General features: G+C 38.0%; 1 protein-coding gene across 5 annotated transcripts in view; it reads right to left on the minus strand.

The window, feature by feature from the left end:
• CSMD3 (CUB and Sushi multiple domains 3) overlaps window positions 1-14,279 on the minus strand; it is a 684,493-nt gene that overhangs the window by 292,503 nt on the left and 377,711 nt on the right. For all 5 annotated transcript variants that reach the window (XM_084509891.1, XM_084509890.1, XM_084509889.1 and 2 more), the window contains 2 exons: window positions 11,252-11,434; window positions 9,889-10,215 (listed from right to left, as the gene is read on the minus strand). In XM_084509891.1, coding sequence (XP_084366017.1) covers window positions 9,889-10,215; window positions 11,252-11,434 — 510 coding nt within the window. The remainder of the gene's footprint in view (window positions 1-9,888; window positions 10,216-11,251; window positions 11,435-14,279) is intronic.

The raw sequence follows: 14,279 nt of genomic DNA on the forward strand, positions 1-14,279 counted from the left end.
TTTTTGCAAGTAATTTGTCAGAATTTTACTCTGTTAGTAAAACCAAACAATAGGGAAGTAAAGCTTGGCCAACAGCAAAAAATATACACTAGTACAAAAACTGGAACAGGTTGCCCAGAAAAATTGTGGATGCCCCATCTTTGGGAAGGTTGGTTTTTGAGTAACATGGTCTAGTGGAAGGTGTCCCTGCCCATTGGAGGGGGGTTGGAATCTTTAAGGTTCTTTCAAATCCAAACCATTCTATGATTCTATGGAAACAGACAAATTTATCTTCATATCAGAAGTGAGCAAAATCATATTTATAGCAATATCATCCAAATAGAAGATATGCATTCATTCTCTATTATATTCTCCTGCTTTATGTAAAAAGAATGCTGCATATAAATTTTAGATTTTAAAAAATGATGTTTTTTCAGCAGGAACAGATATCACAAGCACAATATCCACCTTCCTCAGGTATGATGATTTAAACTTATTTCTTCATAAGAATGCCTGTATATGAAGGAGACATCAGGCAGAAGATAGGACTATATGGTAAAAAGATGATTTTTCACAATATTTTTCTGCAGTTTTACTTATATATCTGTTAGACAAAATGTATCCAAGCTACGTCATGAAATTTCCCAAATGTAAACATTATTCAAAAAGAAATATTAATTTCTTAAAACATATTTAAGAAAAATGAATTGTTCCACTTTATTTCCAGGAAATTATTCAATTTACTGTTAACTGAAATAAAACAAGGTATTCATATTAGTTTGCTTTCATGCTTTGATTGCTTCCTGCAATGGCAAGTATTCAAAAAGGTTCAACAGACACTCACACAATAATTATGGTAGTAAAATACTCTTTACAGAAAAATAAAATATACGAAGAACTTCCAAACATGTTAGTACACAAAATAAAATGGAAATGTTTAATTATTCTTATTGTTACTATAATTAATATCTACCTTTTTAAGAATATTGATTACACAAATATTATATATTAAAGGAATGCAAATGTTACACTGCTCTGGAAAGGATACAGATTATAACATGATTTTTTAATCAAAATACTTTTAAAATGAATAAACAACCTTCTTCCCTTTCAAGAAAACTGTATATAAAAGTATATAAAAAATAGCATATATTTTACTAAAATTGTTAAGTCAGTTTGTATGAAGCAAGACTATAATTATTTCCAAAAACACAATTTTTGCTTGTGTTAGTTATATTTGCAAACTGTTATTATACTTTTCTTTTTTAAAGTTGCATCTTGTTAACAAAAAAGACTTTGCAGATCTTACATTACAGAAGTATTAAGCATCTTATTAAGCATTAATAAGCATTAATATTAATATTAATAATATTAATATTAAGCATTGGCTGTTATTATCTGAATAATAACAGCCAATAGAAAGTATTACTATATTGACATTTTGACTTAGAAAATGACACATACATGTATATTGGGAATAAAAATAGTGCTTCAATAGTTATCTACCATTGGAGGATAGCTTTCAAAAATGATGCAATCATTTTTTTTTTTTCCATAGTTTTTCCATTGGGGTCACAAAATTTTTGTCAATACATTAAACATACTTCTCACTGTTAGTGAAGGACTGATTGCATCTTTTTTCTTAGTAGCTTCAGATCAACCACACAGAGATATATTTTTAATAGATATCTGCAAATTTAGATAAAAGTCATCTCCAGGTATAGCTTGCTTATGTACGACGCCAGCTTATTAAGGTTGTAACATCTGTTCATTGCTCTATATTTCAGCTCAGGAATTGAGAATTATGCTGCTACTGTTGCTCCCATGGAACTGACTACACTGCATGGGATGGCTCTGGGAGGCAGGAGAGTGACAGATAGCCTACCCAAAAACAGTTGCTCTCTTAGCCTGGCCTGGCTGCAGTTACAGTACTTGATTCAGTATTCAGCCTGCCTATAATTCTAAAAAGATTGATGGTGGAAATGTAATAGTAGATATGCCTGAAACTGAAAAGAAAAAGCACAAATTTGCATATTCTTAATATTGACATGTGAGCCATCATCTATACATCAGAAAACAATAGAAAAGTTCTTCATGCAATATTACATGTAAAGAGGAGATACAGCTTTCTTGACATTTACTTATCCACTATTGTGTTTGCACTCGTATTTTAAGCAGAATCTCAAAAAAGCTATGCAGCGTAAACATAGTATAGGGTGACAGTGAAGTACTTTCAGCTCTGATATTAACTCAGAAGGATGTTAAAACCTGCATTTTGCATCAAAAAATGTGAAGAGGAGGAATGGCAAAGATCTGAAAAAACAGGAAGGTAGGAATTAAGCTAACTGTAACCAAAACATCTGGTTTGAAACCTGCTCTGAACGGTCCTTGGAAATAGGGCCAGAAAGGAATAGTCCACTGGCATGATTAATTGTTTTGGTAGATCGTTCTACGAAGAGTTTTAGCTGATGTCTACCAATGGCTTTGGAATATGTAACTCTTTCAGAGGAAAATACCAAAGAGCAATCAAGTTAAGAGAATATCAAATAATAAAGTGATATTTCAAAAAAAAAAAAAAAAGTTAAAAGTAATGTAAACAACTAATAGGCTACTCAGTATGTTACTTGTAAAATCATACCACTATGTAGCACACAACACAGTGTGAGGAATTCTATCCTGGGAAGTTCTGAGACTAAAAAGTCTAGCAGGAGGGAGTGCCAGCAAAAATTCCTTGTGATGGATATACCCTATCACTGCAATAACATGGACTAAAGGATATAAAATAACATGGACTTTGGATATAAAAACAATGCTTGGGAATGTAAACGTCATGGCCTACTGGGATAAAATCACTCAAGTAATTGAGTGATAATAAGTGATTGAGTGAAAATAAAATAAAAAAAATAAAAATCAAATGACCAGACACACTTCCCCAAACCTCTGACAACTCATTCCTCTGCCAGTGAAGAAAGGAGAGGTAGAGATAATTTTTCTGACTTTTTGGTCTTCTTTGCATTAAGTCCTTTGTCAGAGAAGCAATAAATATCTATACACCTTCACATGGGCCCAACTGTTGCACAGAAATTAATGTACACATTTTGCCTGTCCTGACCTAAGCTAGAAAATCCAGACTGAAGCAAAGAAACTATATAGCTGCACTGATGTAATTTATGTGACTATATTCAGATAGTGTGTCTAGTTCTGATCTCCATAATTCAACAAAGATGTAGATAAAGTGGGAAGCATTCATAAAAGAGTCACAAATGTGATAAAAAGTTCAGAGTTCTCCCTTAAATTGACGAGTCCAATGCATTTAGCTTATCAGAGGGAAGATTAAGGGATGACTGAGTTTATAAATAACTTCAAAGAGAACAGAAATGTCATTAAGGTCTCCTGGGTTTGGGATATAAACTGGAAGCAATGAGCCAGGAGTAAGTATGCAGTTCAAAGTAACTTAAACCAATGTAATTTCAGGCAGCTATGTTCCTATTTTCTGTGCCACCCAAGAAAGCACCTTCCAGCCTCATCATCTCTTTGACATCAACAGCGGTACATAGGCTATATATAAGTAAACCCATACACAGATCTGACCTCACTGAAACTCACAGCTTTTAGAGTTGCTAGGTCTTTGGTTACTTAAACATTTTCTGTATCATCCATTTTTCATGTCACACAGTTCTGTGGGCTTGTCCCAAAATTTAAAATCAGTTAAAAGATTTCTAATGAGTTATCAGATTTGTTGAAGACTTGGAGTAATTCTAAAATGAGATATTTGAAAAAAAAAAAACCCACAATTTTTGTTTACTTCCAACAGAAGTTGAATTTAGGTTTAATTTTACTGAAACAAGAATAATTATCTGAAACCACGTATGTTGCTGTAATAAAAACAAATATGGAATAAAAACAGTTTGTGAGAAATGCTATTAAAAAATCAAATCATGTACTAGCAGATCAATTTTACTCTTCTCTATCCTAATAACTAAGAAACCTATCAATAAAGTTATTTATATTAGCACCTTACATTATTTTTAGAAAAGAGTAATTATGTTGTACCTTTTCTGTGATATACTTTTTCTACTCTTGAAGGAGAAAAAAGAGACTGATAGCTTTGAAAAGGGTTGGATATATACATAGTGGAAGTATTAGCAGAAAATTGATGTTTTTAATTAACTTTGGTTTTAAAATTGCCAAGACAAAGAGAAAATTACATTAATTCCATTTTTATTCTGTCTTGGTGTTCAACTATTTATTGTGGAAATTACTTCTGTAATTTATCAGACTGCAGCTGTTTTTACTGAAGTAAGATTGGACACATTTTCTGCAATTATGTTCTCTTTTGTAAGTAGATATTAACAGAGTTATTATCTACGTACAGAGTTAAATGCACACACACTTCCATTCTAGCTTAAACATACCTTCTCCTCAATAAAAACATATATATGTTAAACAGCTCATATATATTAAATAATTCTTTAAAATAAATCTTTTTAGAGTGAGTGAGTTTCATTATACTACTGGTAAAAATTAATATTGTATTGTTACTTCTTCATAAAAATAAAATTCCACCATTTGGCATTATCAACACCTTATTTGATGTGATTGCTAATTGAGTGATATCATAATTAGACTAGCATGTAAAATAGCTAAACACAATATAAAATGAGACAGGAAATAACTGGCTTCTTTTCCAAAGGCTAGGTACAACTCAGAGCTCTAAAGACAGAACTGCTATTTACTGCTGCAGCTCTGAATGGCAGTCTAGAAATTTTTCTCCCTGTGTCTGTTACAGCTTTAAGTTAGAAATATATTAATCAGGATATAAATAATATTAATTTACCTTCAGCCTATATATAAGCAAACCAAAACAGTGTGACTAACAACAGTATTTAAGAATTCTTTTTAACCTTGTAATGGTGCAGCCAGACTCAACACACAAACATTTTACATAAGCATGAGAGCAATCTGATTACCAAAAAGGAGGGATAGGCAGGGCAGGTGAGGTAGAGGTGTTATGCTGTACGTAAAGGAGAGATTCACAAAATCACAGAATCATCTAGGTTGGAAGAGACCTCCAAGATCACGGAGTCCAACCTCTGACCTAACACTAACAAGTCCTCCACTAAACCATATCGCTAAGATCTAAATCTAAACATCTTTTAAAGACCTTCAGGGATGGTGTCTCAACCACTTCCCTGGGCAGCCTGTTCCAATGCCTCACAACACTCTCAGTAAAGAAGTTCTTCCTAATATCTACCCTAAAATACGTCTGGTGCAACTTTAGTCCATTCCCCCTCGTCCTGTCACCAGGCACGTGGGAGAACGGACCAACCCCCACCTCACTACAGCCTCCTTTAAAGTACTTATAAAGAGTGATAAGGTCTTCCTGAGCATCCTATTCTCCAGGCTGAACAACCTCAGATCCCTCAGCCGCTCCTCCTAGGACTTGTTCTCCAGACCCCTCACCAGCTTCGTCGCCCTTCTCTGGACTCTTTCGAGCACCTAGATGTCCTTCTTGTAGCGTGGGGCCCAAAACTGAACACAGTACTCAAGGTGCAGCCTCACCAGAGCCGAGTACAGGGGGACAATCACTTCCCTAGACCTGCTGGCCACACTGCTTCTTTCTCTGTTGGCCTTCTTGGCCACCTGAGCACACTGCTGGCTCATATTCAGCCAACTATCCACCAATACTCCCAGGTCCTTCTCCGCCTGGCAGCTTTCCAACCACTCATGCCCCAGCCTGTAGCTCTGCTTGGGGTCATTGCGCTCCAGGTGCAGGACCCGGCACTTGGCCTTGTCGAACCTCATGCAGTTGACCTCAGCCCATCGGTCCAGCCTATCCAGATCCTCCTGCAGAGCCTTCCTACCCTTGAGCAGATCGACACACACCCCTAACTTGGTGTTGTCTGCAAACTTACTGAGGGTGCACTCGATCCCTTGCCATTAGGGATCATCTGGTGACAGATGGTCACCAGTGGTATTCCTCAAGGCTCAATTCTGGAGCGAGTTGAAAGTTTCTGGGTGAAGATTACAGGGAATGGACAGCAAAGCAGATGTCATCATGGGGGTCTACTATAAACCACCAACCCAGAACAATGGCACAGATGAACTATTCTACAGGCAACTGAGGGAAATTTTGGGACCAGTTGTCACTGTCCTGATGGGAGACTCCAGCATCACAGACATAAACTTGGAAAATCATACTGCCACAACAAGTATGGGAAATTCCTAAAGCATGCTGAAGACAACTTTCTGTCTTAAGTACTGAGTGAGCCAACTAGGAAAGGTGCCCTCCTAGATATTTTGTTTGAGAATAGGGAAGGCACTGTGGGAGATGTCATGGTAGATGGCTGTCCTGGTTTTGGCAGGGATAATTTTATTCCTAGTGGCTCTTATGTTTCATGTTTTGGATTTACAAAGAGAATAATGCTGTTAACACACTGATGTTTTATTTGTTGCAGAACAGTGTTTACACTAAATCAAGGGCTTTTCAGCCTCTCATACCGCCCTGCCAGTGAGGAGGCTGGGGGTGCACAAGAGGCTGGGAGGGGACAGAAACAGGACAGCTGACCCGAACTGGTCAAAAGGAAAATCCCATATGACGTGTGGATCATATGACTTCATTCAGGACAATAAAAACTGGGAAGGTTGGCGCAGGCGGGAGGACTGCTGCTTGGCAACTGGCAGGGCAGGGCATTGGTCAGTGGGTGATGTGCAATTGCATTGTGTATTACTTCTTTTTTATATATGTTTATTATTGTTAATATTATTTTCCCTTCATTTTCTACCCTACTAAACTCTCTTTATCTCAAATCATGAGTTTATATTTTTCCCTTCCAATTCTCACCCCCATCCCACTTGGGGAGGGGAGTGAGTGAATGTCTGTGTAGTGCTGAGCTGCCTGCTGGGTTAGACCACAACAGTGACTATCTTGGCTGCAGTGATCATAAATTAGTTGACTTCAACATTTTTGGTGTAAGGAGAAAAAAGGTCAGCAGAGTTGCCACCATGAGAACAGACTTTAAGCTTGTGAGGGAGCTAGTTAGCAGTGTCCCTCGGGAATCTGCTTTAGAGGAATTAAGGGTCCATGAGCTGTTTGCTTGTCAAAAAACACCTTTTAAAATCCCAGAAGCAGACAATCTCATTGTGCTGCAAGTCAAGCAAGTGGGGCAGAAGACTAGCCTCTCTGAACAGGGAATCCTTCCTGGAACTAGGGCAGAAAGAGACAGTATATGACCTGTGGAGGCAAGGTCTGGCTTCACAGGGAGATTGCAGAGCTGCAGTTTGCATTGAAAGGTAGAAAACAAGAAAAGCAATACCCAACTTGAGTTGACACTGACCAGTGTGGTGTCAGACAACAAAAAAGACTTTTTGAAGTATGTTAACAGCAAGAGGAGGTCAAAGGGAAACATTAGACTGATGCTTGGAGCAGATGGTCACTTCAAATGTAAGGAGGAAAAGGTCAAGGCCTTTTTTCCCAATGTCTTTTTTTACCTTAGTAACTTACAAGGGCTTCTGGGCTGCTGAGACCTAAGTGTTGGAGGACCATGACTTTCCATCTGTGGTCACTGAAATTGTAAGGAAACGGCTGTATCAACTTAATGTTCCTAAGTTCACGGGGCCTGATGGCATTCACCTCAGAGTGACGAAGAAATTAGCAGCAGTGTTCTTATTAGGTGGTCCCCTCTCAACAATTTACCAAAGGTCATGGGAGTCTGGAGAGGTCCCTGCTGGCTGAAAGCTAGCTAGCATTATATCCATCTACAAAAAGGGCTTGGGACAAGAACCTACATACTTGTAAGTCTAACTTCAGTCCCTGGAAAAGTTATGGAGAAGATTGTCCTGGGGGATATTGAAAGGCACTTAAAGAACAAAGCTGTTATCAGGCATAGTCAACATGGGTTTATGAAGAGAAAGTCCTGCCTTATTAATTTGTTCTCCTTTTATAATAAGGCCACCCACTTGGTGAATGAAGGGAAGGCAGCTGATGTAATCCTTCTGGATTTCAGTAAGGCCTTTGATATTGTCCTTCACAGTACCCTCTGGACAAATTGTTCGGCTGTGAAATAAATGTGTTCATTCTATGCTGGGTGATGAATTGGCCCAATGGTAGAGCTCAATGTGTTATAGTAAATGTGGCTGACAGATGGTCACCAGTGGTATTCCTCAAGGCTCAATTCTGGAGCGAGTTCTGTTCAACATTTTTATCAATGATGCACGATTGAAACTCACCAAGTTTGCTGTTGATACTAAACTGGGAGGTGCTGTTTGGTCCCTGGAGGGACAAGAAGCCTTGCAGAGGGATCTAGACAGATTAGAGCACTGGAAGATTAGGAATGGCATGAAGTTCAACAAAGGAAAATGCTGGGTTCTGCTCCTGGGAAGGAGTAATGACAGACACAATTACAAACTAGGAGACAAGGGGCTAGAGAACAGCTCAGCAAAAAGGGATCTGGATGTGCTGGTTGACGACAGGCTCAACATGAATCAGCAGTGTGCCCTGGCAAGCCAAGAGAGCAAACTGCATTATAGGGTGCATTTAACACAGCATAGCCAGCCAGCCAAAAGAGGTGATTTTCCCACTATGGTTTGCACTGGTGGAGACTCATCTTTAATACTGCATACAGTGCTGGTCTTCAGAATATAAAAAGGATGTTAAAGTACTTGAAAGCATCCAGAGAGGGCAACAAAGCTGTTTTTTTTACCAGCTTGGATGGAAGTCATGTCCTATGAGGAGAGGCTGAGAACACTTGGTTGTCTAGTTTTGAGAAGAGGCTAAGAGGTGACCTCATAGTTCTCTGCAGCTTCCTGAGGAGGTGAAGTGGAGACTTCCCTAAGTGTCAGTCTCTTCTCACTGGTAGCTTTTGACAGGACACACAAGAATAGCACAAAGCTGTGCCAGGGGAGGTTCATACTATATATATGGAAAATTCCTCTATAGTGAAGGTTGTCAAACACTGGAACAGGCTTCCTAGAGAGGTAGTTGATGCCCCATGTGTATCATTCTTCAAGAGACATTTGGACAATGCCCTCCATAATAACCTTTAACATTTAGTTACCTCTGAAGAAGTCAGGCAGTTGGACTAGATGACCTTTGAAGGTCATCTAACTACTGACATCCAGCTGAACTGTTCTATTCTATTTTATTCTAAAGGCAAAGAAAGATGAATATAGTTGCACACAAAAGGTACCCAAGTAGCAAAACATTGCTAAAAGGCAAGATAAGCACAAGGGGCTACGAATAGCCAGTACATCATCCTGAATACACAAAGATGACTGGCAAGACAAAAACATTAAAAGATGTAATACTACCAATGAGAACAAGATATCTGTTTGTCAGGGAGTGGAGAAAAAAGCTTAAAATTGTCAGGCATATGGAAGGAAGATCAGGCAAAAAGAAGACAAGCTTAGTGTAGTTCAACATATCAAATAGTTCTCATGGCTCCTCACCTTGACCTCAATGACTATGAACCAGCAAAGATTGCAGCCATCAGCTCCAGGGTATTATATATTCACAGCTCAATTAGTATGAGTTCTCAGTGAGGTTGTATGTGTAATGATAATTAATATTATATAACATTTAACCAGTAGCACAAACTTTTCAAGTGATTTTAACAAATTTACTGAAGTTTAATTTTATAATTTGAAAATGACCTAATTTTCAGTGTTCTAAACATCCCACCACAATGATCTCTAATGCAGTAAGTGATAAATATACACGTTTTCAGCTGCAAAATAGCATCTGAAAGGCAATCTGAACACCTAAATCAGGTATTTTTTTTGGTATATAGGATTTGTGTGAAGGTGTCTTGTGTAACATCCTTTTTACATGCGTATATATTCCTCTCAAACTATGTTGAAAACAAAATACACACTTTAATTAAAAAAAAGTAAAAATAAACTATTACTCACTGTTGTAAGTGATGTTAAATCCACGTCCTGACATGGAATGGTCAGCTTGAAACTCCAGCCTCAAAATATGACCATTACTGGTAAGATGGGAAGGAACTTCAGCACCAGTAAATGTTCCTATTATAGGAGAATCTGGAGAGTCACCATCTTTAACTGCAAGGAAGTCAAACTGAGATTCCAAGTCAAAGTCATTAAAAGAGAGATGGATTCGGCTCCCAGGGTCTGAAATTATTGTCCAGATACAATTTAAGTTATTTCCATATCCTTCTGGATAATCAGGTGAAAGAACAGTTCCCATTGGTGCAGTGAAATTGGAAAGGCAAGGAACTGCCAAAAAAAGAGACAAAGACATTAGACAATAGAAGAAAACAAATTAAGAATGATTTATTTTATTATAAGAGATCTTAAAACTTGGTTGTTATCACAACTGAATAATTCAGCATTTGTTACAATCAGGTGTGAAGCCACAAAGGAAGGTTGTTGAGTCTTCAGGTAATAATGAATAGCCTTGTTGCACTGGAAACCTACAGCAGTCCTTATAATGTACTCATGTTCAACAGTCCTTAATCAGTTGGCACTACTTATTTTCTCCTTTAGAGAACTGTTTATATGAACAGACCTCTCACAAAGCCCACTAAGTTTCAAAGGGTCAAGAGTACCCTTATCATTTGTTGTTTACACAGGAGCTCAAGATATTAACTAGCCTCAAAGAGACAAAAGAGTTGTTTTGCTATCACCAGGATAATATTTTATATTCAACCATTTCAGTTAAGCCATATTAAATTGCAAGGATGAAAGCAACTGATTGCACTCTGTATATATTTGATCTGTACTATTTTAGTGGAAATGTTAAGAAAGAAATGTGTTGCCACAGACACTTATCTCAACATTATTTTTACTTATGTTGCATAATGTAAATGATAAATGATCATAGACATGTATAGCTCTAAATTCTAAATTGTGTTCCAATATAAGACATGGGGAAAAATCCTTAAATAATTTAAACCCTTGATTACAGTTCAGCAGTTGGTAATCTAAGGAAATATATTACCTTAAAAAATCTACAGCTTCCCATAAAAAAGCCAATAATAAAATATTACATCTCAGTCTATGACAATTCATATCACATAAAGGCAATTCCTTTAGTACTACTACTACTAATAAAGTATTTTAACAGTTCTAGAATTTTTATTAGGCATAGCCTTTAGGGAAACCCACCACTGAACAAAAGCAAATTCATTCTGTAAGCAGAATTAATTATACTATGCTTTTTAATAAATCATACAAATTATTATCTATAATTGAAAATACATTGTAATGCTATGTATCATAAAATAATAATAACAAAAGTTTTGTTACATACAAATACAAATTGGTATATTTGCAGACCACTGGTTATTTTCTTGGCAAATGATAGATTTCTCTCCGATTAATTCAAATCCAAACTGACACTCAAATCTTAAAACATCCCGGTTGGAAAATCCATCCCCTTCTCTGATACCATACAGTGGTGTTCCAGGATCCCCACAGCTTTCCTTTTCAATTTCTGTTGAAATAAAAATAATAAAAAAAAAGAATAAGAATAAGAATAAGAATAAGAATAAGAATAAGAATAAGAATAAGAATAAGAATAAGAATAAGAATAAGAATAAGAATTTACTTCTAGAAGAATAAAACATATAGTACAAGCAAATGAAGACTTCACATAACACCTGCTGAAATGCACCACTGAGTCTGATTCTATGCTCTAACTTCCTATTGAGGAAATTCTGTGTAAGGATTTTAGAAAAATCAGAGCTCTTTGTGTTAATAGGGCACTTCAAATTAAAATCAAATGAGCAAAAATATTTCTATTTACTTAAAAAAAAAAAAAACAAACACAAATTAGACAATAATAGTATCAAGCAAAATACTATTCGCATTATGCAAGCATTTAAAATTTATGACTGAGACCAGTATCCCACTCTGTCAAACACTGTCCAAATTCCAATACACATTAAATTAATGAAACAATGAAATAGAGGGGGGAAAAAAAAAAGAGAGAGTAGGAAGGGTCCTCAGAAGGTCTCTAGGCCAAGCTCCTGCTCAAAGCAGGCTCAGCTCTGAGGTCTAACTGAGGTTGCTCAGGACTTCTTTTCCAGTCAGGTCTTGAAAATCTCCCAGGATGGAGAGACAGTTGTGGGCAATCTCTTCTACTGCTTGACTGCCCACATGGGAAAAACACTTTTATGCAGTATGATCTTCTAATTTTAATGGCCATTGTCTCCCATCCTCCCATCATGTGTCAACGTTAAAGGCCTCTGTCTTCTTGATATCCTCCTCGTTAAGTACTGTCAGGCTGACATTAAGCCTCACTTCTCCAGGTTGGGCAAGCTGAGCTCCCACAGGCCCTTCTCACAGGGCAGGAGTTCCAGTCCCCTGAGCACCTCTGCAGCCCAGTTCCAGTTCCCTGAGCACCTCGACAGCCCTCCACTGAACTCAATTGATCTCTTGATCCACTCAGTCGATCTGTCCCTCAAACCTGGATGCAGTCTAATGAATGCCAGGTAAACAAGAATAATCACTTCTATCAATCTGTGCTGATGCTATCACCCTTTCTCTGCTGCCAAGGGCCTTTCTGAAGAGACTTTCCCCACCCAATGTTGCCAGGAGTTATTCATTCCCAGGTGCATGGCTTTGCACCTGACCTTGTTGAATTTCATTGAGTGACAGCAGGCACATTCTTCTGGTCTGCCTAGGTCCCTCTGGATAGCATCCCTGTTTTTGAGCATATTCAACTGTTTCAGTTTTGTGTCATCTGCAGACTTTGTGAGAGTGCACTCCATAGCGTCTTCACAGTCCATGACAAAATGGAATATGACAGAGTATGCTCCTGTAGTACTCTTCTTGCTCCTGGTATTCAGGTACAGTATTAACTACATTAACTACTAACCTCTGTCCTTTCATCCAGTCTTACCACCACCACCACCTTTGGACTTTCACACATCTGGTTATCTTCCATCCAAGTCAGGACATTATATTTACTACTTGGGATGAGTGGACAGAGTCTAAAGCCCCAATAAGGTTGGCACAGGCAACATCCACTGCTCTCCCCTTGTCCAGTGATCTAGTGATTTATTATAAAGGACAAACAGAGTGGTCAGATGTGATTACCCTTGGTAAATTCATGCCGAATGTTCCCATGAATGTTCTTTATGAAATGGCTTCCAAGAGGACTTGACCTGTGACCTTGACCTAGGAGTTTAAATAAAGATGACCAGGCTGCAGTTGCAATTGCGCAGGTCAAGTTTTTGGCTTTTGTTGAAGATGGGTACAACCTTTTTCCAGTCTTTGGGGATATCTCCTATGCTCCACAAACTGCCAGAGATGTTAGAAAGTGACCTTGCAAGAAGATCCCACAGCTATCTCAGCAACCTTGAATGCAGTCTGTCATGTCTCAGAAACTTGTAGGGAAATTGTTATGCTCAAGATATGAAACTTTGGTTCATCATCATTGTCCTGGTTTCAGTTAGAACAGAATTAATTTTCTTCCTAGTAGCTGGTGGAATGCTGTGTTTTGGCTTAGGATGAGAAGAGTGCTGATAACACCCTGATGTTTTAATTGTTGCAGAGCAGTGCTTATACCAAGCCAAGGACATCTCAGCCTTTTGCTCTGTCCTGCCAACAGGCAGGCTGGGGGTGCAGTAAGAGCTGGGAGGGGACAGACCCAGGATAGGTGACCCAAACTAGCCAAAGGGGTATTCCATACCATCTGACGTCATGCTAAACAATATATAGGGGTGGCTAGCCGGGGGGAGGGGGCCGGACTGCTCGGGGTTAGGCTGGGCATCGGTCAGCGGGTGGTGAGCAATTGCATTGTGCATCACTTGTTTGTACATATTATTATTACTTTCCTATTATCACCATTGTAACATTATTGTTATTATTGTTATTATTATTTTGTTATTATTATTTTCCTGTCTTATTAAACTGTCTTTATCTCAACTCACGGGCTTCACTTTCCATTTCTCTCCCCCGTCCCAGAGAGGGAGGGGGGAGGGTGAGCGAACGGCTGCGTGGTATTTAGCTGCCAGCCGGGTTAAACCACGACAGTCATATAGATTCATCTTCTATAAACACAGAAAAATTGTACATAGGTAATGGAGATTCAGGACAAAATTATTTTCTCTGTCTAACCCAGTTATCACAAACTTCTTTCACAAGGGGTCCTAACTACAAAAAAGGACATAAATTTTAAAATAAAATTAATGCATAACGTGCATTAGCAGTAGCAATAAGTATCCCTAAACTGTATTTTGAACATTTCACTTTAAGAACATTTTTTTGAACATTTCACTTGCTGTCAGTTATTCCAGGTTTCCACATTTGTTAGTTCAACAGTGAGGGAATAG

The sequence above is a fragment of the Aythya ferina genome (assembly GCF_964211825.1).
Source record: "Aythya ferina genome assembly, chromosome: 2".
Taxonomy (NCBI): Eukaryota; Metazoa; Chordata; class Aves; order Anseriformes; family Anatidae; genus Aythya; species Aythya ferina.